General features: G+C 40.1%; 1 protein-coding gene across 1 annotated transcript in view; it reads right to left on the bottom strand.

Annotated features, from left to right (window-relative positions):
- myo3a (myosin IIIA) overlaps positions 1-26,020 on the bottom strand; it is a 132,075-nt gene that overhangs the window by 97,268 nt on the left and 8,787 nt on the right. Inside the window, exons 2-4 of the mRNA XM_062992288.1 lie at positions 21,119-21,253; positions 7,404-7,508; positions 5,151-5,250 (exon numbers count right to left, since the gene is read on the bottom strand). Of these exons, the coding sequence (XP_062848358.1) occupies positions 5,151-5,250; positions 7,404-7,508; positions 21,119-21,253 (340 nt within the window). The remainder of the gene's footprint in view (positions 1-5,150; positions 5,251-7,403; positions 7,509-21,118; positions 21,254-26,020) is intronic.

Genomic DNA, 26,020 nt, shown 5'->3' with positions numbered 1-26,020 from the left:
GACATAAGCCTATAGACATAAGTTCCTAGCAAATGTGGAAAATTCAGGTTGCCATGCGCTCACCCACAGGGACACTGGCAACACATTCCCAATGAAACACACAATTACAGAGGAAAGTAGTAAACTGAGATACCTGACCACTACCTACACGGTCACTGCTACTGGGTTTTTACCCACATGGACAATAAAGTGGGCATAAACCAAGCAGCCTCATATAGGTGAGTAACAAACCCATTAACACTATACAGATGGATATAAACTTAGTAACACCATACAGGCGTGTATAAACTCAGGAACACCTTACAGGTGTGTATAAACCCAATAACACTATACAAGTGAGTATAAACTTAACACTATACAGGTGGGTATAAACACAATAACACAGTGCCACCATGCCGCCCTTCCCTACATGACCTGTCACCTCACAGCAAGAAGGTCCCGGGCAAGCTTTATTATTTCATGGCTCCAGATAATAACAGATCTGATAAAAAATCAGAACTATACTGTCCAACTTACAGAAGCTAATTTTTTGTTCACAATATTTAATTGAAATATAAAACATAACAATTCAAAAGAGTAAAAAAGTCTATAAGGCAACTTTCATATTAAAGAGTCAGACAAGCTGTTTAAAGGTTTTGTTTCATTTTTGGAACCCATACTGGGAATACAAATTGCAGTGTTAGCTCTGTGACGTTAAATAAGCTGTCAGGTTTAGTCGTGACTAAAGAAAAAGTTTTTGCTGACTGTCACTTCAGTCGATTTAAATTATAACATATGAGTCATCACTCTATTGCTTTTTCTTCATTGCTCCACTGGGTGTCCTATCTCATCCTCTTCCTCCATATGCACAAAAACATGATGCCCCACGGCCCCCACCGTTATCTCCACCAACAGACTAATTACAGGCTTTATTTGAATCCTTACTGTGGCTGATAGTCCTATTAAAGAGTGGGGGGTGTCAGTAACTCCTCTAAAGAAAAGCAGTCTGGTAAATCTGGGTGAATATGTTAAGAGTGGATTTGTCAATGAAGTAGAGACACTTTATAATCATGGGGGTGCAGTGGTAGCCTAGTGGGTAGAGCTTTGGGCTATCACTCGGAGGATTGTCAGTTCAAGTCCAGTCTCTGCTATGCAGCCACTGTTGGGGCCTTGAGCAAGGCCCTTAACCCTGTCTGCTCCAGGGGCGCCGTACAATGGCTGGCCCTGCGCTCTGACCCCAGCTTCCAAACAAACTGGGATATGCGGTAAAATAATTTTATTGTACTGTACAACTGTATATGTTTACTGTATATGACAAATAAAAGCATTCTTCTCATCTTTCATAGAGACTGTGTACTACTGGGGTGGCCATTTTCATAACCCAAAAACATATGATGCATGTACAGCCATGGCCTAGTGGTTAGGGTACTGGACTAGTAATTTGAAGGTTGCTGGTTCAAGCCCCACCACTGCCTAGTTGCTGCTGTTGGGCCCTTGAGCAAGGTCCTTAACCCTCAATTGCTCAGATTGTACACTGTAACTGTACTGTACGTCGCTTTGGATAAAGGCATCTGCTAAATGCTGAAAATGTAAATGATGCCAAGGACAGGGTGCTTACAAAACACAAAATAAAAAATCTGTAATCTATGTAACAATGTTGCCACCAAACTTACCTGAAACAAGAGATCTAAAGGAAAAAAGTACTTAAGCCTGATAAAATAATTTTTTTTTAATGTATACATCATTTAGAATACGCATCATTGTGAAAAGACATTTCCCAGTTGAACTAATCAACCAGTTTAAAATGGAACTATTTGAACAAGCAGTCTTCTTGAGGTATCTAGAGGAACATTATTCCACAACTAAAAGAAAAAAGTTGTTCAATCAGTTTGGAAAGTCATTTTAAAGGTGTTGGGTGTTTAACAAACCACAGTATTTATTTATTAGCATTTTAATGTCATCAGTTCACAAGTTTAATGTCGAACACGGTCATGGAAAATTTTGTATTTCTAATTCACCTCACTTGAATGTCTTTGGACTGTGGGAGGAAACCGGAGCTCCTGGAGGAAACCCTCGCAGACATGGGGTTGCAACATGCAAACTCCACACAGAAAGGACTCAGACTGTCCCACCTGGGGATCAAACCCAGGACCTTCTTGCTGTGAGGCAACAGTGCTACCCACTGAGCCACAGTGCCACCCTCAAAAAAAACTGTAAGAGCTAGTATTTTAAAATGGGAAAAGCTTGTAACAGTTGTGAATATCCTCAGGTCTGACTGTCCTGCTGAAAGTCTGAAATACTCAAACTCACGAGTTTGAATCTCAGCAGAGTCACCAACCTTGCCAGGGGTCCATACAAAGACAATAAATCATGTTTGAGGGAGGGCAAATTGAACAGGGTCTCCTGCCACCATTGATTGATAGGTAAAACATTAACACGTCAAAATAAGACTGTACAAAATGTACAACATTTGACAACACTGCAAAATGGCTTATATTCCATTGAGCGCTATTAAAAAATATACACTGCCTGGCCAAAAAAAAGGTCACACACTCTAATATTTTGTTGGACCACCTTTAGCTTTGATTACGGCACGCATTCGCTGTGGCATCGTTTCCACAAGCTTCTGCAATGTCATTTATTTCTGTCTAGAGTTGCATTATTTTTTCCCCAAGATCTTGTATTGATGATGGGAGATTTGGACCACTGCGTCTTCTCCAGCACATCCCAAAGATTCTCAATGAGGTTCAGGTTTGGACTCTGTGGTGGCCAAATGACCTTCTTCCATTGCTCCAGAGGCCAATCTTTATGCTCCCTAGCAAATTGAAGCCGTTTTTGCCGGTTAGCCTCACTGACAAGTGGTTTTCTTAAGGCTACACAGCTGTTTAGTCCCAATCCCTTGAGTTCCCTTCGCATTGTGCGTGTGGAAATGCTCTTACTTTCACTATTAAACATATCCCTGAGTTCTACTGTAGTTTTTCTACCATTTCACCAAACATTTAAGTGATCGCCAATCACAATCATTCAAGATTTTTTTTTCCGACCCCATTCCTTCCTCGAAGATGATGTTTCCCCACTGTCCTTCCACTTTTTAATAATGCGTTGGACAGTTCTTAACCCGATTTTAGTAGTTTCAGCAATCTCTTTAGATGTTTTCTCTGCTTGATGCATGCCAATAATTTGACCCATCTGAAACAGATTAACATCTTTTCCACTACCACAGGATGTGTCTTTTAACATGGTTGTTTAACAAATGAGAAGCTACTCACTGCATCAGTTAGGGTTAAATAACTTGTTGCCAGCTGAAACATAATCACCCATGCAGTAATTATCCAATAGGAGGCTCTTACCTATTTGCTTAGTTAAATCCAGGTGGTGACTTTTTTTTTGGCCAGGCAGTGTATTTTATTGTCATTTTGTATTCTGAATTTTAAACACAAAACCTGGTGTGACCAGGGCTCAACAGATGTCACAAAAAGATGAAACACAAGAAGAAAAAAACATAATCTATTACTAAACCCAAATCTCCAGTCTAGTCTAAGCTGTGTTTTGCAAATGCAGTTATTGCAACAGTACAATCACAATTAAGCAGTTTATTTTTGCTCTATAAGCCACACAAAGCTCATTTAAAGCACAGTCATTCTTTCTTCAGGCTGGCTTGAGGAACACTTCTACAAGACTTCTCACAAACCCAGATCTGCCTGCCTCCAATGCATTGTTTCCTCTACACTATATAACCAAATGCATGTGGACACTTAACTAAGAGCTTCGACTAAAACCCTCCAAACACCCAAACCACCCACAAGGTCAGAACGAAACCCATCAAATGACCAATTTTATGTCATAAACAAACATTGTAAGCACTTTTAACTGTGCAATTTTAGACTGACAGTTTGGATATAAAACTATATTATGGCACCCAGGTGGCACAGCAGTAAAACACGCTAGCACACCACAGCTGACATTTCGAACTCGTCAGTTCGAAACTCAGCTCTGCCATCCGGCTGGGCTGGGTGCCTACATACATAACAATTGGCTGTTGTTCATACAGGGTGGGAGCCAGATAGGGACTCCTCATAACTGAGGCTATTACGACCTCTGCTGGCTGATTGATGGCGCCTGCACAGAGTCGGGGGATAATGCATTGATCAGGGTGTGGCTCTCCGTACACAAAGCTGATCAGCATATGAACTCACCTCGTGCAGGTGAAAAGATGCAGTCGGCTACTGCACATGTGTTAGTCTCTCCTCAATCAGCAGTGGGCATCGGCATCAGTAAAGAGGAAGCATAATGCAATTGGGTAATTGGATACGCTAAAAATCGGGAGAAAAGGGGGAAACAATAGGCAAAGGAAGGAATACCTTGACAGCACGCCAATGTACTGCAGGGCTTCAGCCATCACCCAAACCCATAAATATAGCCAATCATGTCTGTCTAGACACCTCTCCAGCTGATAGCACTGCTGAGATTTAAACTTGGGTCTTAGTGGTGGTGAGCTAGCATAATAGACTGCTGCACCACCTGAGCACACAAAATCTTTTATCATATTATTCAAAGTAAATTTGCCATTCCTGTGTTTTAATCGATATATTTGTAAAGCAGGCTCAAAACATTACAAAAAAACTGGTATTGTGATTAGTTGTATTGTAAAAAGCTCTCTATTGCTTTTCAGCAGGCACCATGCGTATGTGACCAAGCTGCAGCTCTTAAGATCTACCCCATTTACAGCCTGAATAAAAATCCACACATTTTATCTTAAGCGTAATGAAAAAAGATGTTTTTAAAAGCATGGAGGAACTCAATGAGTCAGTGAATTTGGTGGGTTTGAATTCTGTGGCTGTGTTTCCATACTTATACGCTGCAATGTGCCAAGCTCCATTTGTTTATAAAATGCTAAAAGCAAATGAGCAGCCATCATGAGTGCATTTTAATTTGTGCTGCCCTGAGGACAATGGGTAGAGGGGGTGGGGGTAATGGAACAGCCTCCTCCTCCTCTGTGCTCTTAGAAATGCATTAACAAAGGGACATAAGTAGCACAGAATTAGCATCAGATTAGCATCCAAGTTAATGGATCTGAGCCACATGCAAAAGCACAATTTTCCCTCTGAATCAGCTACAGACTTAAGCACATCATACTGCTGCTTTCCTAATTCACTGTTTTAACTACTTACCAAAGTCAACCAGCTTGATCTCTCCCTGAGTGGTCAGAAGGATGTTGTTTCCTTTTATGTCACGATGGATGGTTTTGTTTTCATGCAAGTGCTGTAGGCCCTGCAGAGGAACAATAAGACATGCTGATTTACAATTTCATGCTCATCTTAAAGCAAAGTACGTACTATAGGTTACTAGTAAATGAAGAAAATAATAATTTGGTGCATATTTGAATGTATACAGCGGACAAAATATTTCAAAAAGGTATCAGCATGATCAGTCAATAAACCAGTACGGCCTAATTTCACCTCAAGTACTGTCTGTTTTTTTATAGTTCTCTTCTACATGCTCTTATAAAAATCATGCCTTGTTTATAGAATAGAATAGAATGCCTTTATTTGTCATTTATACATACACTGATCAGCCATAACATTAAAACCACCTCCTTGTTTCTACACTCATTGTCCATTTTATCAGCTCCACTTACCATATAGAAGCACTTTGTAGTTCTACAATTACTGACTGTAGTCCATCTGTTTCTCTACATACCTCTTTAGCCTGCTTTCAACCTGTTCTTCAATGGTCAGGACCCCCACAGGACCACCACAGAGCAGGTATTATTTGGGTGGTAGCTCATTCTCAGCACTGCAGTGACACTGACATGGTGGTGGTGTGTTAGTGTGTGTTGTCCTGGTATGAGTGGATAAGACACAGCAATGCTGCTGGAGTTTTTAAACACCTCACTGTCACTGCTGGACAGAATAGTTCACCAACCAAGAATATATCCAGCTAACAGCGCCCCGTGGGCAGCGTCCTGTGACCACTGATGAAGTTCTATAAGATGACCAACTCAAACAGCAGCAATAGATGAGAGATCGTCTTTGACTTTACATCTACAAGGTGGACCAACTAGTTAAGAGTGTCTAATATAGTGGACAGTGAGTGGACACGGTATTTAAAAACTCCAGCAGCGCTGCTGTGTCTTATCCACTCATACCAGCACAACACACACTAACACACCACCACCATGTCAGTGTCACTGCAGTGCTGAGAATCATCCACCACCCAAATAATACCTGCTTTGTAGTGGTCCTGGGAGAGTCCTGACCATTGAAGAACAATATGAAAGGGGGCTAACAAAGCATCCAAAGTAACAGATGGACTACACTCAGTTATTGTAGAACTACAAAGTGCTTCTATATGGTAAGTGAAGCCGATAAAATGGACTGTAAGTGTAGAAACAAGTAGGTGGTTTTAATGTTATGGCTGATCAATGTATACAGGTGTACACTACGACTAAATTCTTTCTTTGCATATCCCAGCTTGTTTGGAAGCTGGGGTCAAGGCTCATGGTCAGCTATTGCATGGCGCCCCTGGAGCTGAGAGGATTAAGGGCCTTGCTTAAGGGCCCAACAGTGGTTGCATGGCAGAGCTGGAATTCGAACCAAATTATCCTGAAAGGCAGCCTAGCTATGAAGTTCAGCTTTGAGACATTTGAGATGTTTTGGTTGAGACTGGATTGTGAAGATTTGTGGGTATTTAACTGTGTGTAACTTCACTCGATAGTTTAATGTTTACTGGTTCTTAAACCTTTTTAATTACAAGTTTAATAAACACAATAGCAGGCAGGCAATAGCCCACTGCTGCTGGGATTCAGGGTTTGAATCACGGGTACTATCGGCCACTAGGGCATTAACATACAGACATGACTAGCTATGCCTGTAAAGGGAGGGGGTGCTGAGGCCTAGCACTTTGATGACTATTTACCGCACCACTCAAGCCGAGCGCTGAACAAAGTGGCTGTTCATTGTTAATTTGAAATGAAATAAATACATTTTAAGAAGCTAAAAAAGCAAAACGTCAAGTTTATGGGTACAAATTTCTCCATGAAGTGCGTCGAGTTTCAAAGAATTTAAGTGCAGGGGACATCGAGTTACAAGGTACCACTGTATCCTGTCCAGGGTATTTCTGGTAAAAACAGTGTTTCCTGGTAAAATCAGATGACCCTAACCAGTATAATGTGCTTAATGAAAATTAAATGAATTAAATGAAATTGGTTTATTCTTATTAATACATACATGTCAGTTCATTTTCATACATAGCGAAAAGACAATGTGTGTGTATGTTTGAAGTTGAAGGGTATATATTGGGAATATTTTATACTGCTATATTATGGTATTCTTGTATCTGATCTTTAGCACTGTAACATTATGATGTGATAATATTGATGACAGTGATGATTACAGTGTATTATTACATACAAACCATATTACCATAAGTGCTTCATGTACGATGTATGCAATAATGGGTTCATCCATCAGAGTTCCTCTTTTTAGCGTTCTTTTTACTAGATCAGTCACTGATCCCCCATTACAAAGCTGAAAAAACACACAAACACAAAGCAGTTCAAACAGCCATGTGTGAAAACGACTATCAGCATGAACAACTTACTTTTAGGAATCACTAAACCTGATTAAACTTAATGGCTTTGGTACATTTCTTTTACTGGTTTGGGAAATAAGGACACTTCAGCTGCTCAGCAGTTTGTTGATGCTGTTGTCTGTCTTTGTGATGCACCATACATTTTCAGTAGAAGAACATGCAAAATGAGGCCTGGCATTGTCTTCCTGAAATAACTATGGACACCAGTGTGATGGCAGCATGTTCAAACCTTTTCAAAAATTTGTTTGTGTGGCTGAAACCTAAAAGAAATTATAATAAGGGATGTCCACAAACTTTTGGCCATGTAGTGTACACGTCTCTTACAGGTATATGTGAATTTTAACTTATGCTTTATAGTTTATAGTTTATATAGGTTTATTTTATAAATCTGTTGTTCCATTTAATTCAGTGTAAATGCATCTTAATTGCTTAAACACATCAATAGTTTCTACTATTTAGGCTTAGTCTTTTGACACAAGTGCATTTGGCAGGTTGATGAGGCGAGCATCAATTTTAATGAGAGGGTGAAGTTTTACTTAAGTAGGTTTATGCACTGCTGCATTTAACAATCCACAAAAAGAAAAACGTGGTGAAGTTGGCAGGAGAAAGGCTGGCAGGAGAAAGGCTGGTCATCAATGCTGATTATAAATGCCAAGCAAGTAAATGTTAATTCTACAAATAACACATCAAATAAAACAAATAGATTTGTACAGATATAGACATAAAATCAGCCAATTTAAACAGATATATGACAGTGATACAAAAATTACCACAGCCCCCCTATGGAATGTACAGTTTTAAAACCCTTAGATTTTGTTTACAATCAAATAAGGATACTGTCTAAGCCACGCAAGGCAGAGCCAGATTTAAGAAGCCAGACTTGAGTCATCTTGGCAAATGAAAGTGTCCTATAAAATGTCCCGTTACATTCACTCTATTCATGTTTTCTTTAGTGACATGTAAACAAGCAGCCCCTTATCATGATGCCCTCACCTCTGTGTATTAATAAATGCAACCTTTATTTCTTAGAACATGGCTAGAACAAGCTAAATTATTGTGAAAGAGTTCTATTTTTTCTGGTTTGTTATATGCTCGCATGTAAATTTTACACTCTTTTTTAACTTAAGTGTTTTAGAAGTGTTTTAGCCTGTATTTGTTATATATACATATACAGGTGTAAAGTACAATGAAATTCTTTTTTTTTTTCACATATCCCAGTTGGGGTCAGAGCGCAGGGTCAGCCGTTGTACAGCGCCCCTGGAGCAGAGAGGGCCTTGCTCAAGAGCCCAACAGTGGCTGCATAGCAGAGCCTGGATTTGAACTGACAATCTTCCGACTGATAGCCCGAAGCTCTACTCACTAGGCTACCACTGTCCTACAGTGGGCTGAAAAAACATAGATGATTTAGATTATTTAGGTGCAGTTCATTGCTTTTTGTTCAATGTCTAATTGTTGTTCTTGCTGCATTTAGATCATCCTGCAACTGTTTTAAGTAACTGCTGACAAGGTCATAACAATGTAGAAATGTATAAAGAAAAAAGGTTAAGTACTTTTTTTTCCCAGTGTAATTCTCCTCTAATTTAACCTACAGCTGTGTAATGTCCATTCAGGATGTAAGTGTAAATGATTTGGCCTACAACAATATGACCTACTTATTTAACTTTCACAAGTGTGTGATAATATATTTTCCCTACTATTACTCTTACTACTACTACTACTAATAGGCCCATCAGTAGCTGCCTGAAGTCCACATGGAGATAAGTGTGGCTCTCCGTACACACTGGGTCTGTTCGAAAATCTAGTGAGCTGCCTTGCTGTCTTACTGCCTACATAGGCAGCTGCCTAAGTAGAGAGGATTCTAATAAGTCATCGACTTATAAGTCAGGTTATTCAAACGCACTACTTAGACAGCAATAACATGGGGTTTCCCTTACTAAGCTAACACAGTTAGCATCATGCCATTCAAACCAATGGGATGAGGTGGCACAACACGCTAGCATGTCAACTAACATCATCCTCCATGTACCGAAAACTGTTAATTTCGCTGACAAGCCTGACTTTGCAAATAAGTGTCACTTGTGCACATCTATACAACAATAAAAAAATCAATAATAATTTATTTACGTTTGAAAATAACTCAGTTTGTTGCTCTGCACCATCCGCCATATTTTTTTGTGCCGCACTGAATGCTGGGATTGCCTTCACCGCTAAGGCAGCATTGGATGCTCGACATTCTGTCAAAATACCATTCAAATTTAAGGTACCTTAATAGACAGCATTTTAAGGTATCTAAGAATTTGAACAGCCTTCTTCTCTGGAGCGCGCATAGGATGACGTCTATGTAGAGAGCTCACTAGGTTTTTAAACACAAACCAAAATGTCTCTGTGTGGGAACCCAACACTGGCAAGTGATAAGAAGTGGTCACACAGAGAAGCTGTGTGGTGACCTGGTTCTCCTTGATCAGATTGGGGGTTGGGCAGGAGGCAGTGGACTTGTAATCGGAAATTGAAAACAACTAGATTGTGGGATAAACTGGAAAAATTCAGAGAAAAATGATGTATTACAGAAGTAAACATGTTTACATTATAATGTGGAATGTATTACAGACCTCAAACTTAGGATAAATCTTTTTTAATGTTTATTAGCTGAAATATCAAATATTGTGCTTTTGTATAGTTTTTTAATGAACACAGGTCAACTTAAATGTACACAACACTCTGCCAACTTATTTTGAATTAGGGTTTGTAATTGATTTTCTCACTCTTTATATCTATGTCTAGCAAAAGCAGGTCCACGTTGTGTGTGTAAAAGTGTTTTAACTATTAGACATTAGACTAGAACAACAGAGAGTAAATGGAACTCAGCGCTGTAATTAATCTGCTGCTGTAGTCAGTGCAAAGTGAAGACAAGCAAGAGCTCTTTTGTCCACAGCAAGCTCTGATGAAATTATCCAAAATTGGCCAATGTGTTGCCAAGGCAACAACCCAATCCTCTTAAGAGCATCTGAAATCAACCCTAGGGAAGATGCGGCTCTGTTCGATACAGTATCTGAAGATAGACCATCAGGAAGGGCTGCTGTAAGGAAGTCTGAGTCTTTTTTTACAAATGATAAGATAAATGAGAAATCAAATGCATAAAATGAATGAATTTCTCCGATTCAGGGTTGTGATGGGTCTAGTTCATCGGGCGAAATTTAGGAACCACACTGACAGGTCGCCAGTCCATCACAGGGCATTATTATTACTGTTATTGTTGTTTTGTTGTTCTTTATTAATATTACTACTAATACTACTACTATTAAAATAATAATAACAATTATTAAATTATGTGTCAATGTGTCCGTAAAAGTCTGATTATTTCAGCAAGACAAAGCCGGGCCTCATCTTGTATGTGCTTGACTGATGTGTGATTGATTGACCTGCCTGCAGTCCAGGTCTGTCTCCTATTGAAAATATAAGAAATGCGGCACTAGCCCACTCCCACTTACAGTTTGAATCCATTATAAACATTCTGCAATAGCTGGAAAATAAATATCTGGATAAATACAGATAAAAGCTTATCACTTTCAAAATTCAAGTGCTTTGTGGTTTTATAGGCTTATACGCTTTATAGCCAAAGGTCTGTAGTGACATGGTCTCAAATGAGCTTTTCATGCATGAGAGCCTAAAACATTATAGATTTTCTGCTTAATATGATTTAATCAACAGCTACAGGAAATCATTGCTTTTTTCAGCTAACAAATGCAAGGCTTCACATTTTGTTTTTAGTCAAGACTGTAAATAATTAATCTGTGTGTTGAGTAAAGAACCTAAATAACTTTTAATTAATTAATTCATGCAGAAATCCTGGTCATTCAAAGGGTTCACTTTTTTTTCTTTTATAACAGCAGTTTATTTGCTTCAAGTCTACTCTCAAGTCAGCTTTGATAAGCAATGGTTTTGAAGATTGGCTCTTACTAGGGCTGTCACACGATTAAAATTTGTAATCAATATTAATCGCAATTAAAGAACCTAAAAGAAATTAATCATGGTTAATCGACTGCAAATATAACTAAGCAAAACTTGAACAGTTATGCACATTTTTATTGCAAGAACGCTTACCAATAAAGAAAATTTATAAAATTATGATAAATGTATTACATCTAAATTATTTATAGAAAGCCAACCAATGCCTATATAGAGTTGTTAGCAGCTACCCATCTTTCAGACAGTTATTTAAAATGACAAGTCTGTTCACATTATCTGGCAATAGTGAGGATCTTTTCCTGTTCATAACCCTGCCACTGAAAACAGGCGCTCAGGGTACTAATATGAACCATTTCTAGATGCAACACGTATAACATCATGTCGACCCACATTGTTAACTATGTTAAAGCGTCTACAGTCCATTGTGATCCATTTAACACCAGTGTTTGTAATGTTCCCACGACATGTATAGTCCATGGGTTTTCCATCCAAATTCATCTGAAATAAAGTTAGTGTGAGTCTGAGCTCATTTTGCCTGTAACGCGTATTTGTGCGCGCAGATGTCCGATGAGACATGCTTTGACAAGGCATGCTTTGACCAAATATGATATTGAAGCGTCAATTAATAACTGTAATTTTGTCTACCCTATATTTGTATACCCTATATTTCGCGATATGTAGCAGCAGCAGCTAGAGCAATTTGTAACTCATGACCGCAAACTGGAAAAAGACCAGTGTTATTATCACTACACAGTATAAACACAATATTGCTATGTTAAAGCAGTGCTAATTACCACAGTGACGTATGTGTAAAGTGGCACAAACATAGACCAATAAAAATCATTTGATTAAAAAATTATCGAGAATAAAATTTTTAATCACGATTAAAATTAAGGCGTTAATCACGTTAATTAATGCGATTAACGACAGCCCTAGTTCTTACACAGAACCAAGTTTCATTGCAAGCATTGTGATAAAACTTACTCATTTTCAAGTATAACCTTATAATTCTATGGTCACAATTGTCACTGGGGTAAGCAATCAAAGTGACACTAGAACAACTCTGAGGGTGTTTTCCCTAAGAAGCAGAGGTCTTTTCCAGACTCTTGTTTCTAATATGGCTGCAGGGTGCTGCACCTTTTTAGAACACACTGCTGCTTTCCTGTTTCCAACTGTTTACAAAAGTGAATTGAACCAACAGCAGGAGGAAAAGAGTACAACACTACAGCTTATACACACTTCAACAACTTTATCCATTTGATTCCAGAGGAACAAATTCTCCGTTTTGTATAATGGTGCTCGCCCAGTGGTGGATTCATACGCAGAACCTCTGCATACCACAGGTGCCTTTACCATGCGAGTTACCATACTAGTTAGGAATAGAACCCTAATGCTTAGTAGTATGATTGTAGAACAGATAATTAAACTCAAAAAACAAAAGTTTTGAGTGGAACTCAAACTCAGGTTACTGCGTTGCTGACCAAACACCACTCAGCCAAGTAGGCACTATAGAAAGTAGCTCTACTCAGGTGGGTTTAAACCCAATAGACTCAAAGTGGTAAAAAAAAAATGAAAATACAAAAACCACCCGTTTTGGGGAAATTTGAGCAGGAAAACTGAGAACAAAAGACTGCCAGGGGAAACACTGACCACCTCAGGATTTATGAGGAAAATAGGAAATGATAACAAAAGGCTTTCTCAACAGAAGAGTAGAACTACAATAAATTAACTGAGAGAATGAAGAAACTAATATACTTTTTTTTCTACTTTGCAAGAGAGAGGAACTCAAGACAAGAGAGAAATGAGGGTGAGAGTGAAAGCTCTCAGTCCTCTACCCAGAATACTGGCTGTTTGTGTTTGTTCAACATGAGACAAAGACCCAGCAAGTTCTGACTGCTTCTCTGTCTCTTTATAGACCTGTGCACAGGTGTTGTGCTTTAGGCCTGATTGCTGGCTCACTGTTGACCCCTAGCGGCCGGAGTCTGACTAGCCCCAGAGCCAACCCTTACAGTTTTGTACTGCAATTTTGTTTTTCATTCTATTAAAGCAGCAATTAAGATCTAATTTGTTTTGGATGAAGGACTGGGTAAATAAATAAATAAATAAAAACAGTTCAGCAGCAAAGCCACATAAGATCCCAAAAACAGGATTAATCACAAAAATCATGTGTCCCTAATGTTCTAATGGCCGATCAAGACCAATGCAATATTAATAGATAAAGGTTCTTGTAAGGAAAAGTTTAGGTGCTCCATCTTTAGCGCATCAACAATCAGATGAGAGGTTCAGCTACACTTCTGTCTTTTATGATTATTACATGAATGCACTGAAATGCTTTGAGAAACAAAGTAGCTCCTTTAGAATTTTACACATTGTTTACGTTGTGAAAACACACCATTATTAACATTATCAAGTAACATTTCAGATTTTAAAGAAGGAACTACCTCATCTTACTCTCTGTAAGAAGCTGCAGGCATGTTTTTAACATCATAGACACACAACATAATTCTTCATGCAAAGAAGTCAGAGAAGACATAATTCCATAATTTTCCGCACCTGCTGCCAATCAAACAGAAATCTGATTGTACAAACCCTATTTCCAGAAAAGTTGAAACATTTTCTAAAACACAGTGAAAAAGAATATGTGATTCGTTATTTCTCTTGAATCTTTATTTAACTGATAAAAGTTAAAGGAAAATATTCCCATTATTTTTACAAATCAACTTTATTGTATTTTGTTATGATAAACACATTTAGAATGTAATGCCTGCAACACACACAGATTTAGCAGTTCCTATAAGTGGAAAGGCTGGATATGGAAAACCTCCTTGTTACTTAGAGCGATTGCCAGGTTCTTGTTTATTGTGCTAAATTTAAAGTAAAAAAAATTTATAATAATATGATTTCAAACAGGTGATGTCAACAGCTGATTGTAATCATGGTTTGGAACAAAAGCAGTATTAAAAGGCTGAGCCTTTGGGGAGTGAAGATGGGCAGAGGATCTCCAGTTTGTCAACAATGAGAAACATATTTAAATGTTTATTAACAACGTTCTTTAAGAAAAGTTTGGAAGGGATTTGCACATTTCTTTCTCTACAGTGCATGCTCTTATTAAACGATTTAGGGAATCTATTGGAGTTTCAGTGTGTAACTGACGAGGGCACGAGCTGAACACCAGTGATCTCTGATCCCTGGGATGGCACTGCATTAAGAAGTCATTAATCGGAAGCTAATATAACCACATGGGCAAGGAATTACATTGGCAAACCTTTGTTGAGCACTACAATACGGAGTTACATTTACATATGCCACTTAAACCTGTACTGTGCAAAAAACAAGACTTCTGTTAAAAATGTCCAGAATTGGCATTGAGTTCTGTGGGTTCAGAGGCATCTGGAATGTGTTCCAGGTCTTTTTTTAAAGAAATGGATGCCATGTGCTCTGGACGAAAGACAAAAAGGACCATCCAGACTGTTATTAGCAAGTCCATAAGCCAGGGTCTGTCATGGTATGGGGTTGTGTTATTGTCCCTGGCAAAGGTAATTTACACTTCTGTAAGTACATTAAGATTTTAGAGCAACATATGCTGCCTGCAAGATTACATCTTCCAGAAGCGTCCATGCATTTTTCAACAAGACAATGCAACAAGACAAACCACAAGATTCAAATTACAAAGGCATAGCTGCAGAAGAAGAGGGAATGTGTACTGGACTGACCTGCCTGCAGTCCTGACCTGTCTCCACTAGAGAAAAACAAATAAGATAACAACAACTTTATACTTTTGCACACCCTTAGACGTGTTTGCAGGAAGAATGGGACAAAATAACACCTGAAACACAATCACTTGGTATTCTTGGTGTCAAAACATTGTTTAAGTGTGGTGAGAAAGAATGGCACCATTAAAAAGTGGTAAATGCTTTACCATCCTAACTTTTTTGTAATGTGTTTCAGCCCTGAAATGTAGAAATAGATGTATATAAACAAATGACATTATAAATGAAACCATGTACTTCTAGCAGAGTGCAATTAATAGATTAAAAAAGATGTCATAGCATGGTGAACACCTCGTGACAAAGGCGCCAGGTGTAACCCCACACCTGAAATGTTAAGGGGATAAACCCAAATGAAAGAGGCTTAACCAAAGCAGAACAAAACTGTTAAAAGAATAAATAAAGAAAATAAAAACGCTGGCGCAGCGGTAAAAACACGCTGTTCACCAGAGTCGAGATCTCGAATACATCATATCGAGTCTCAGCTCTGCCTGCTGGCTGCGCCGAGCAGCCACATGAACAACGATTGGCCTGTTGTCATATAGAGGTGGGGCATTAAGCCGGATAGGGACTCTTTCATAACTGATGCAATTACAGCCTCTGCTGGCTGATTGATGGCGCCTGCACAGAGATGGGAAAAGAGTGGTGTCAGGGTGTGTCTCTCCGTACACAGTGCTGAGTTGCACTGCACTCGTCAAAGTGTAGGTGACGAGATGCATACGGCTGCTGCCCACGTGTGAGTTCGCTTCGTTCTCCTCAAAATCAGCATTAGTGGAGAGGAAGCATGACGCAATCGGGCAATTGGATGCACTAAAAAGTCGAAAGAAAAAAGGGGAGAAAATGCATAAACAAAATAAAAAAAATAAAAACGATTAAATATCAGCTTTTAACTTTGTGGCAACAGTTTGAAGGCCCTTTTTGTCAGCATGACTGTGCCGCTGTGCACAAAGCAAGGTTCATAAAGACATGACTCATGTTCGGTGAAAGAACTCCAGTGACCCGCACAGAGCACTGACGTCAACACCACTGAACACATTAAGATGAAATAAAATTTAGATTGCAAGTCAGGCTTTTTTTAGTCCAACATCCTCACTCATGCTCATTTAACTAAATAGGTCCATGTTTCCACATAAATGCTAAAAGGGAGGGGAAATGTGCCATGGCCTTGTAATGGGCATGGTTTTAAAATTGAAAGTCCCACAAACAATTTAGTGTAATTTAGTGTATATTTACATAGTTCGACAGATTTCACATACAAAAATTTTAAATGTAATTGTGCATGAACCAGAACAGCCATTAGTGTAGCACAACAAACGAAGCGGAAGAACCAGAGGGTCTAAATAACAAAGTGTGGTGGTCATAAGCATGCCACGATCATTACTGACCAATATACTGCTATTAGATAACTTTCACAGAACAGCATCGTTTCTTTGAAGTGATGGTGAGGGATTAGGGCCTAAAGGCTGCGGCACTGCTGAAAGGACATCAAAAGCTCTAGGATCCCTCCATAATTACAACCTAGCGTACAAAAGAGATAGGCAGACGCACAATCAGCCCTGCAGCTGATAAGGACCAAACAAAGTAAGAGGAGGACGCAATTTAGCACCAGGGCTCTTCATAATCATAGGCCTCCCAGAAACCTTCAGAAATATGGTAAATTACAGTTTAGAGGGATGGTTACCATGGTGATGTAATGTCTTGCAACATGGTCCGATTCTTTTCTCTGCCTCTAGACTGAGGACAACAGCTTGGCACACAGGCCAGGGATTAGCTTTGTATGCAAACTCGCCAATGCAGAACCAAAACTTGGTCTTCAGATATGCGAAGAATTAAAAATAATAGCAAAGCAGCCACCACTGTCTGTAACATCTGGAGGGAAAGTTTGGATAGTGAATTATGGCTAAAATAGATAAAGATGACGAGTTGAAAGGGATGCTAGTAGAATTGTTGTTAGTACCATTTTAAATTTACATTAACAATCGGTCGCCTCACAGCAAGATGGTCCTGGGTTCAATTCCCAGGTGGGGCGGTCCGAGTCTTTTCTGTGTGGAGTTTGCATGTTCTCCCTGTATCTGCGTGGGTTTTTTTCCTGGGAGCTCTGGTTTCCTCCCACAGTCCAAAAACATGCAAGTGAGGTGAATTGGAGATACAAAATTGTCCATGACTGTGTTTGACATTAAACCTTTGAACTGATGAACCTTGGGTAACTATCGTTTCTGTCATGAACGTAACCAAAGTGTAAAACATGATGTTAAAATCCTAATAAACAAACAAACATTAACAATCCAAGTTAAGAAACCGAGGCAACCTGGCAGGGTGGGGCTAGAACCAGCGACCTTTTGATTACTAGTCTGATGCCTTAATTACAAAGCTTCCACTTATTTTAAAAGAGCAGTTTATGTGCACTGATTTTATGATTTTATATCTCTTATACACAAATATGGCCAAAATATGGCTCTCAGCTTAAGTGTTTAGTAAAGAGGTGTGTTTTAATTGTCTTTTGAAGACGTTGAGTGAATCAGATGTTCGGACAGACAGATGAAATTGGTTCCACCACTTGAGTGCTAGAACAGAGAAGAGCCTTGATGCATGTCTTTCCCCAGTTCTGGGTAAAGGATCAAGGCAAGCGAGACCAGTGGCTCAGAGGTTGTGTGATACAGAGTGAGGTGTGATGAGTTCGCTGGTCCAGTTTTGGCTTTGTAGACGAGCATCAGTGTTTTAAACTGAATGTGTGCAGCTACAGGAAGCCAGAGAAGAGTACGCAGCAGTGGGGTAATGTGGTAGTGATTAGGTTGGTTGAAAACCAGGCGAGCAGCTGCATTTTGAATGAGTTCCAAGGGTTTGATAGTGGACATAGGAGCACCTGCCAGGAGGGAGCTGCAGTAGTCCAGCAAAGCGATTACAAGTGACTGGACAAGAATCTGAGTGGCTTCCATAGAGAGAAATGGACGAATCTTCATGATGTTGTAAAGGAGGAACCGGCATAATCTTGTCATGTTGGCTACAGTTTATCCCAAAGGTGTTTTATTGGGTTGATTTTGGAGCTCTCTATGGGCCACTGAAGTTCTTCTCACTAAACAAACTCATTAAACAATGTCCTTTACAATATACTTCGATATGTACATTGGTTGGAATTAACCATTGTACAAATGGAATTAACCTTCCCCAGTTGACACAAAAAGCATTGAAGTGATTATATTTTTATACAATTGATATAATACACCTGTTAGCAACATGTGTAGCTAAAAAAATTGAATTCAATTCTGCTATTTAACATCTGGAACCAGAACTAGAAAATACTCACACAGTTAAAGAAATGAAATGTATTTGTATTATAGATTTAACAATATACCTTTTTCATAAACTGGGAAGGGGGTTATGTGTTCCAATGATCTAGTCACATAACGAACACTGGATCTCGAGTATTATATTTAACATTAGGCTATTACATAAGTTTTGCTAACATAAACAAAGCAATCTTTTGGTTTCATGTTTTTACTATCTTGACCCATTTTGCCGCTGATCTTCTAAAAGCGCCACAAATGAGACAATTTGTTTACAGTCAAAAGCAAAGTAAAACAAATCATTTATAGTCAAATCTGATTTATTAAAATCTGCTGAGTATTTTACAGTCTGTACTGCCACTATTTTTGTCAATGTGTCAGAAGCATGAATGACATAAGGATTCTGAAATGAAGATAATCAGTTTTAGGGACCACTGTAGTCATTATCACATAAGCTCTTTGCAAAACAGCCAGTCAATATCAAGCAAACACAAAATCAACATCACAAAAAAATGTTTTACAGCCTTCCTTTTCTATTAGGAACTAAAGCCAAGGGTAAAGAGCTAAAAAAAGCTGCCCCTAAAAGACAGGTAAAGTAAGAGGTTGAGGTCAAGGACACAAAGGTACACTGCCAGCACAGTGGTTATTTCAGTAGAACATAATGGCAGCTTCATTTGCCTCCCCATTTCCTAGCTGCCAAATACATGACATTTCCAAAGGCCTCTGGAGTGAAGTGGAATATGAAATATGGTTAACTCAGAGCAACATTTTCTCACTGAGAAGTAAAAATAGCCCAGTATTCTTTAACCTAATGATGACAATACAAGCATTTTAAGTGACTTTAAGTAAGAATTAAACACAGGTTAACATGTACGAGTTGCAGGAATTTTGGCCCACTCTTTTTTGAATTGCTTCAATTTGATTACAGTGGAGGGTTTTCGAGCATAAACGGCCCATTAAAGGTCATGCCACTGCATCTTAATGGAATTCAAGACAGTGACACAGCCACTCTAAAACCTGTTTCTTTTGAGCTATTCAGAGGTGGGCCCGCTTGGATGCTTTTCTTGCTGCATAACCAGCCACTGTTGGGCTCTTGAGCAAGGCTCTTAACCCTGTCTGCTTCAGGGGCGCCGTACAATGTGTATATGTATATTATATGACAAATAAAGGCCCTCTTCTTCTTCTTTAACTGTGCTTAGGCTTCTGATGACTGGACAAGTCTGTTTTACCACCACTTTATCCTATTTAGGGTCGCAGTGGGTCCCATTGGCTGTGTGAAAGCTAGTTAAGACCCTGGACAGGTCACCAGTCTATCTTAGGGTGTTTCACCTTTGACCTGACATTTTTTGGCAAATGAAAAATGAGCCCTTGTGTTTATTTTGGTCTGCAGTGGTCTGCATCTTGCAACTCTTCCATGGATGTTTCTTTGGCCCAGTGTCTTTCTCACTGTGCAATCATGTAAATTGACCCCAACTGAGGCAAGTGAAGCCTACGGGTCTTTAGATGTATTTGTTTGTGACCTTCATTTTGGTGAAACCTTGGTAGACTGGCTCCTCCTGTAAAGGTTCACCAATGTTCCAGGTTTTCTCCATTTGCAGATGATGGCTTTTGTAAGCTTTTCCAGACTGATAGACTTCAATGACTTTGTTTCATATCTGTATTTGAATCTCCTTAAAACATGGCAGTGTGCTGCTTTTTCGAGACCTTTTAGCCTGCTTCACATGGCCAGACATGTATTTATTTAAGATATGTCCAGGTTTAACTGGTCTGACAGTAATTATGACAGTAATTATGTGGGTGTGCTATTGAAACTGAACCCAATTAGCAATTGAATTTGATTAACTGGTTGACTTACATTTTTTTCATATTTGGCCAGGTAGGGTTTTTACTTGGGTCTAATATAAAAAGTAGTCTGATGATTTGAAACATGTAGATGTGACAAACATGCAAAAAATTGAAACAGAGAAGGAAGCAAATATGTTTTTTACAGCACTGCATTTACAATATAATCACATATTAAAAATCTTACTATATAAATACAGTATCATAGAAAACTATTTGCCCACTTTTGATTTCTTCTTTTTATGCATATGTCCCACTTTACTGGTTTACATCTTTAAACAGATTTCTAAGTATGGTAAAGATCAACACAGATAATTTTTTGTAATGATCCAACTGACCTTGTGTAAAACAGTAATTGTCTTCTGTACTTAACTTGTTGAGCTCCCTTTAGCAGCAACAACTATGAACAAACACTTCTGATAAGTGTAAAAGATGCTGTGAAGAAAAGTGGGTCAGCAGCCATCACCCCATCTTGAAGCAGCAAGTCATTCTGCTGGGGTCGTCAGGGTGGTGGCAAATGTGAGACAAGCATTTATGCTCTTCTCATGACAACTGCTGAGTAGATTTACCACAGTTCAAAGTTTTCAAAGTCTTTGAGCCTTGCAAAAGGCTTTGTAATGATTTATGTACTATTAAACACCAATGAATTAGTTTTAAGTTATAAGATAAGAAAGCTGGATCGTTTACCTCAAGAACCAACCAGAGCTGGTCACAATTAGTACCATCGTTCTTGTAGAACATGCCATAGAACTTAACCACGTTTGGATGATCAGACAGGGCTTTCAGGATGTTGTACTCTGTCTCAATCTCTTCATCAGTATCCTGTAACAAACACAAACATTATAGTGAAATTTAAAGTGCACTTGAAGCTCATCCGTCAGTGTAAAAGGTACCATTAGGCAAAAAGTCCACTTGCATAACTGCAACAATTAGTATCTTCAGTTTCCAAAATAATAAAAAGTGTCATTAATAGGAAAGGTGATGGAACAAAGTGGTAAACATGCCAATAATTGTTTTGACAAAGTAATTACAATTACAATCAGTCAATTACAGAAAAAGAATAAGAATCGCCAGGACTGTCATTAAATAGATTACTGTCAGTAATAATGATAATACAAACATATCAATATGTAGCACATCAATATGTGTTTATATTATTTATTTATTAGGATTTTAATGTCATGTTTTACACACTTTGGTTACATTTATGACAGGACAGGTAATTACTGGTTACACAAGATTCACTAGTTTAAGTCAAATACAATCATGGACAATTTCGTATCTCCAATTCTCCACTCCACCTGGGAATCAAACTCAGTAACCTCTTGCTGTGAGGCAACAGTACTACCCACCAATCCACCATGCCGCCCTGTGTTTATATTAAGGTGACTAAACAGTTTCACATTTTACCTGCACACCCTGCTTTAAATGCATGTCTGGCCCTGAGAATTCAATGTGCTGAATCTGTGCTGATAAAATATAGGATAATATAAAAACTGTTAAAGGCAGTAAAGTGGTGCAGCGTACTATTACTTTAGCACACCACCGCTGGAATCTGCATTTAAATCTCAATGCTGCTATTGGTCGGCTGAGCATCTACACAGACAAACAGCTATGTATCAAGAGGTGGGGGGTGTGAGGATCCCCCATTGCAGGATTGGAATCCGGTCTAGGGTGTATTGTTGCCTTGTGTCCAGTGCTTTCAAGGAAATCTGACCCACAGTGACACTGTCCAGGACAAAAAGTAAAAAAAATAAGAAAAAGTAAATTGAATTTGCAATTGAATTTGGTTAACTGGTTGATTTAGTAACAAAGGGAGTGAATACTTTTTTCACATTGGACCAAGCAGGGTTTTTACTTGGGTCTAATATAAAAAGTAGTTTGATCATCTAAAACATATAGATGTGACAAACATGCAAGGAGTGAAAATGAAATTAATCTAAACTGTTTATAGTGTATTAAAGATCAGTCAATGGTCCTACAACAGAACATTCATGCAATGATGTATTACATGTATTTGAAGATTAGAACATAAGAGGTGTGCTCGGGTGCAAGTACGTTAACACACTACTGCTGAGATCCTTTTTGAATCTTCTTTTTGAAACACAGACACAATTGGCTATGTCTGGGGGATGGCATAGCACCCTAGCCATTGGGAGGTGCACTTGTCAGTGTGCTCTTAGTTCTTAGCCAAGTTCAGATAAAATAAGGAGGGTTGCGTCATAGGCATAGCACCCTAGCCATTGGGAGGTGCACTTGTCAGTGTGCTCTTAGTTCTTAGCCAAGTTCAGATAAAATAAGGAGGGTTGCGTCATCCGGTGTTAAAAACCGTGCCAAGTAAGTTTTGCGGACCACATCCACTGTGGCAACCCCTAAATATGGGAGCAGTCGAAAATAAATTCATAAATAAAATAAAGCTGTCAGAGTAAAGCATGAATAGGCAAAAATACTTAAGAACAGGAAGAAACTGTATTTTTACAGCTACAGACTAATGTTCATCAAGATCTAGAGTACCAGCACTTACTGTATTTCTCAATACTGTGCCAGACTGCAACACACTCATGCAAAATGTAACACTTGTAGCCTCTGTGTGCTCTGGAGCTTGTGTGCCACGCCCCCCTCTCCAGGAGCACACGCTGTCTCCTGCCACACCCTAGCTCATGATTGGTTCCCCAGGACTAATTGGCTCCAGCTGCCCTCTATTTAAGAGGTGCACTGGAGCACTAGAGGGGGAACTGTTTTGTTATCATGTTGGTTTTTTTTGGATTTCCTTGTGCCATGTTCCATGTTTTATGGTATGTTATGTTTCTGTTCATGTTTAGTATGTGTTGTTAGATTAGTTAGCCTAGTTTATGTTGTTAGCCATGTTAGCCTTTCTTGCCTTAGTTAGCTGTGTTTAGTTTTGTTTAGCCTTGTTTTGTTCTGTGCTGTCTTTTGTTAATAAATATCGAAGTTTTGGTTTACATCTCTGCGTGTGTGTCCGCCCACTTTGTCTCGCCTAAGCCACCCACTCATGACAGAATAGTTCCCCCAAACAAGGACTCAGCGAGATGTTTTTTGTTCATGTCTTCCCGGAGTTTAACTTTATGAGGTTTCCTCAGACCTTACCGCTAAGTAGGCCAGCTCCATATGATGGAAGCGACTCATTTGTTGAAGGCTTCCTTTTGCAGAGCCAGCTCTACCTGCAGAACCTTCAGGACCCCCAGCCAGCTGAAATCGACCAGGTACGGTGTCTAGACTGAGGGGTGCCGCTCATGATTGGGCCAGGCAGCTGTGGTCTGACAGGGGAGCTGTCAAATTTGGCATGAGAGCCAAATTTTCATGCAGCAAAGCGCCCACTGCAGTTTATACCCGGCATCCAGTGCCCACTGGGGATGTTAAATTTCCCCCAGTGCCCACTGCTAATGTGGTCCGGGTGTCAGTGCCCGCTATTAATGCTCGTGACCGTCCCATGTCCATGTTAGGAGCCAGTCATGATCGTTTGTCTAGTAATGTTCCTTGTAAAGACCCCAATGGCTCCAGGGGTTCTTCTGTTTGTTTGCCGGTTCCAGGTATTCAGTTTCATAAATCCAAGATGGCGGCGCGTTAACACGCAGCGACCGCTCTGGAGTCGAAAAACGGTGTTTTTTTGTTGTTTTCAGAAAAGTTTGGAAGTTTGTTTATAAACGTATGGAAACCACTTTTGGCTAAGTTTACAACCGCCAAACACTGCTACAATTGAGAAAACAGTCAGAAACCAACCTGCAGGATGATCTGCTGCGAACTCTGCATGAACTCTGCCTAATTCGCGAACCAGGCCTGCAGTCCTCGGTGTTACCTGAAGCAGGTGACCGGGGAGGAAGCCCCGCAAGCGGTGCTCGAGGAAGCAGAAGCGTGGAAAGCGAGCCGGGGTCCGTGCTAGGCTAAAAGCTAACCCAAGCCGGCCGGCTCTACCATCATTATTCCTCGCAAATACATGCTCTCTGGAGAATAAACTGGACTGTATCAGATTTCAGCGAACTACCCAATGTGAGTACAGGGACTGTTGTGTTTTAATTTTCACTGAAACATGGCTTAGCGACAACATTCCAGACAGTGCCATTCAGCTAGACAGGCTAGCATCGTATCGCGCCGAAATGCAGCTCAGTCCAGTAAAACACGAGGAGGAGGCGTTTGTGTTTACATTAACACCGAATGGTGCAAGGACTCTGTGCTTGTTGTGGCGTACTGTTCTCCGATGGTGGAATTTGCTATTGTTAGATGCAGACCTTTTTATTTACCACGGGAATTCACCAGTGTGCTTATTGTCGCGGTGTATCTTCCGCCCAGTGCGAACGCGAAGGAAGCATTGAGCGAACTTTACAGAGCCATCAGCGAACTGCAGAACACTCATCCAGACGGACTGTTTATTATCGCTGGGGATTTTAATCATGCAAATCTCAAGTCTGTTCTCCCTAAATTCCATCAGCATGTGGACTTTGCTACGAGAGGAGCGAACACGCTGGATAATGTTTACACGAACATTGCCGGTGCGTACCGGGCGGAGCCCCATCCCCACCTCGGATACTCAGACCACATCTCTGTAATGCTAATTCCAGCATACAGAGCACTCGTCAGGCGCTCCAGACCTGTACAGAAACGGGTGAAAACCTGGCCAGGTTTCAATCCATCTCTGCTCTTCAGGACTGTTTTGAGTGCACTGACTGGGACATGTTCAGGGTGGCTGCAACATACGGCGATTACACTGATCTAGAGGAGTACACGACTTCAGTGACCTGCTACATCAGCAAATGCATTGAGGACGTCACTACCACTAGAACCATCACTTCCAGACCCAACCAGAAACTGTGGATGACTCCAGAGGTGCGTGCACTGCTGAGGGCCCGAGACTCCGCTTTTAAAGCAGGTGACCAGCCGGCTCTGAGAACAGCGAGAGCCAGACTGTCCCGGGCAATCCGAGAAGCAAAGCGCGCACACGGCCAGAACATCCACAGCCACTTCCAGAACAGCGGTGACACATGGCGCTTGTGGCAGGGCATCCAGGCCATCACCAACTACAGGACGACTCCACCCGTCTGTGACAGTGATGCCTCCCTTCCAGATGCGCTGAATGACTTCTACGCTCGGTTCGAGGTGCAGAACAACATGTTGGCGAGGAAGATGACCCCACCTTGTGATGACCAGGTGCTTCGTCTCACCACAGCGGACGTGAGGAGAACTCTGCACAGAGTCAACCCACGGAAGGCTTCTGGACCAGACAACATTCCTGGCCGAGTGCTAAAAGGATGTGCAGACCAGCTGGCAGATGTATTTACTGACATCTTCAACATCTCCCTGAGCAGCGCCATCGTTCCAACATGCCTCAACACGACCACCATTGTACCCGTGCCAAAGAAGTCATCTGTGTCATGCTTCAACAACTATCGTCCCGTAGCACTCACGCCTATCATGAAGTGCTTCGAGAAACTAGTCATGAGGCATATTAAGACACTACTGCCTCCCACCATGGACCCACTGCAGTTTGCGTACCGTCCTAACCGCTCAACGGACATATCCACTACACTCCACCTGGCTTCTACACACCTGGACAGAAAGAACACTTACGTCAGG

Source organism: Trichomycterus rosablanca, chromosome 3, assembly GCF_030014385.1.
Source record: "Trichomycterus rosablanca isolate fTriRos1 chromosome 3, fTriRos1.hap1, whole genome shotgun sequence".
Taxonomy (NCBI): Eukaryota; Metazoa; Chordata; class Actinopteri; order Siluriformes; family Trichomycteridae; genus Trichomycterus; species Trichomycterus rosablanca.
This window is presented reverse-complemented; position numbering and strand designations above follow the sequence as displayed.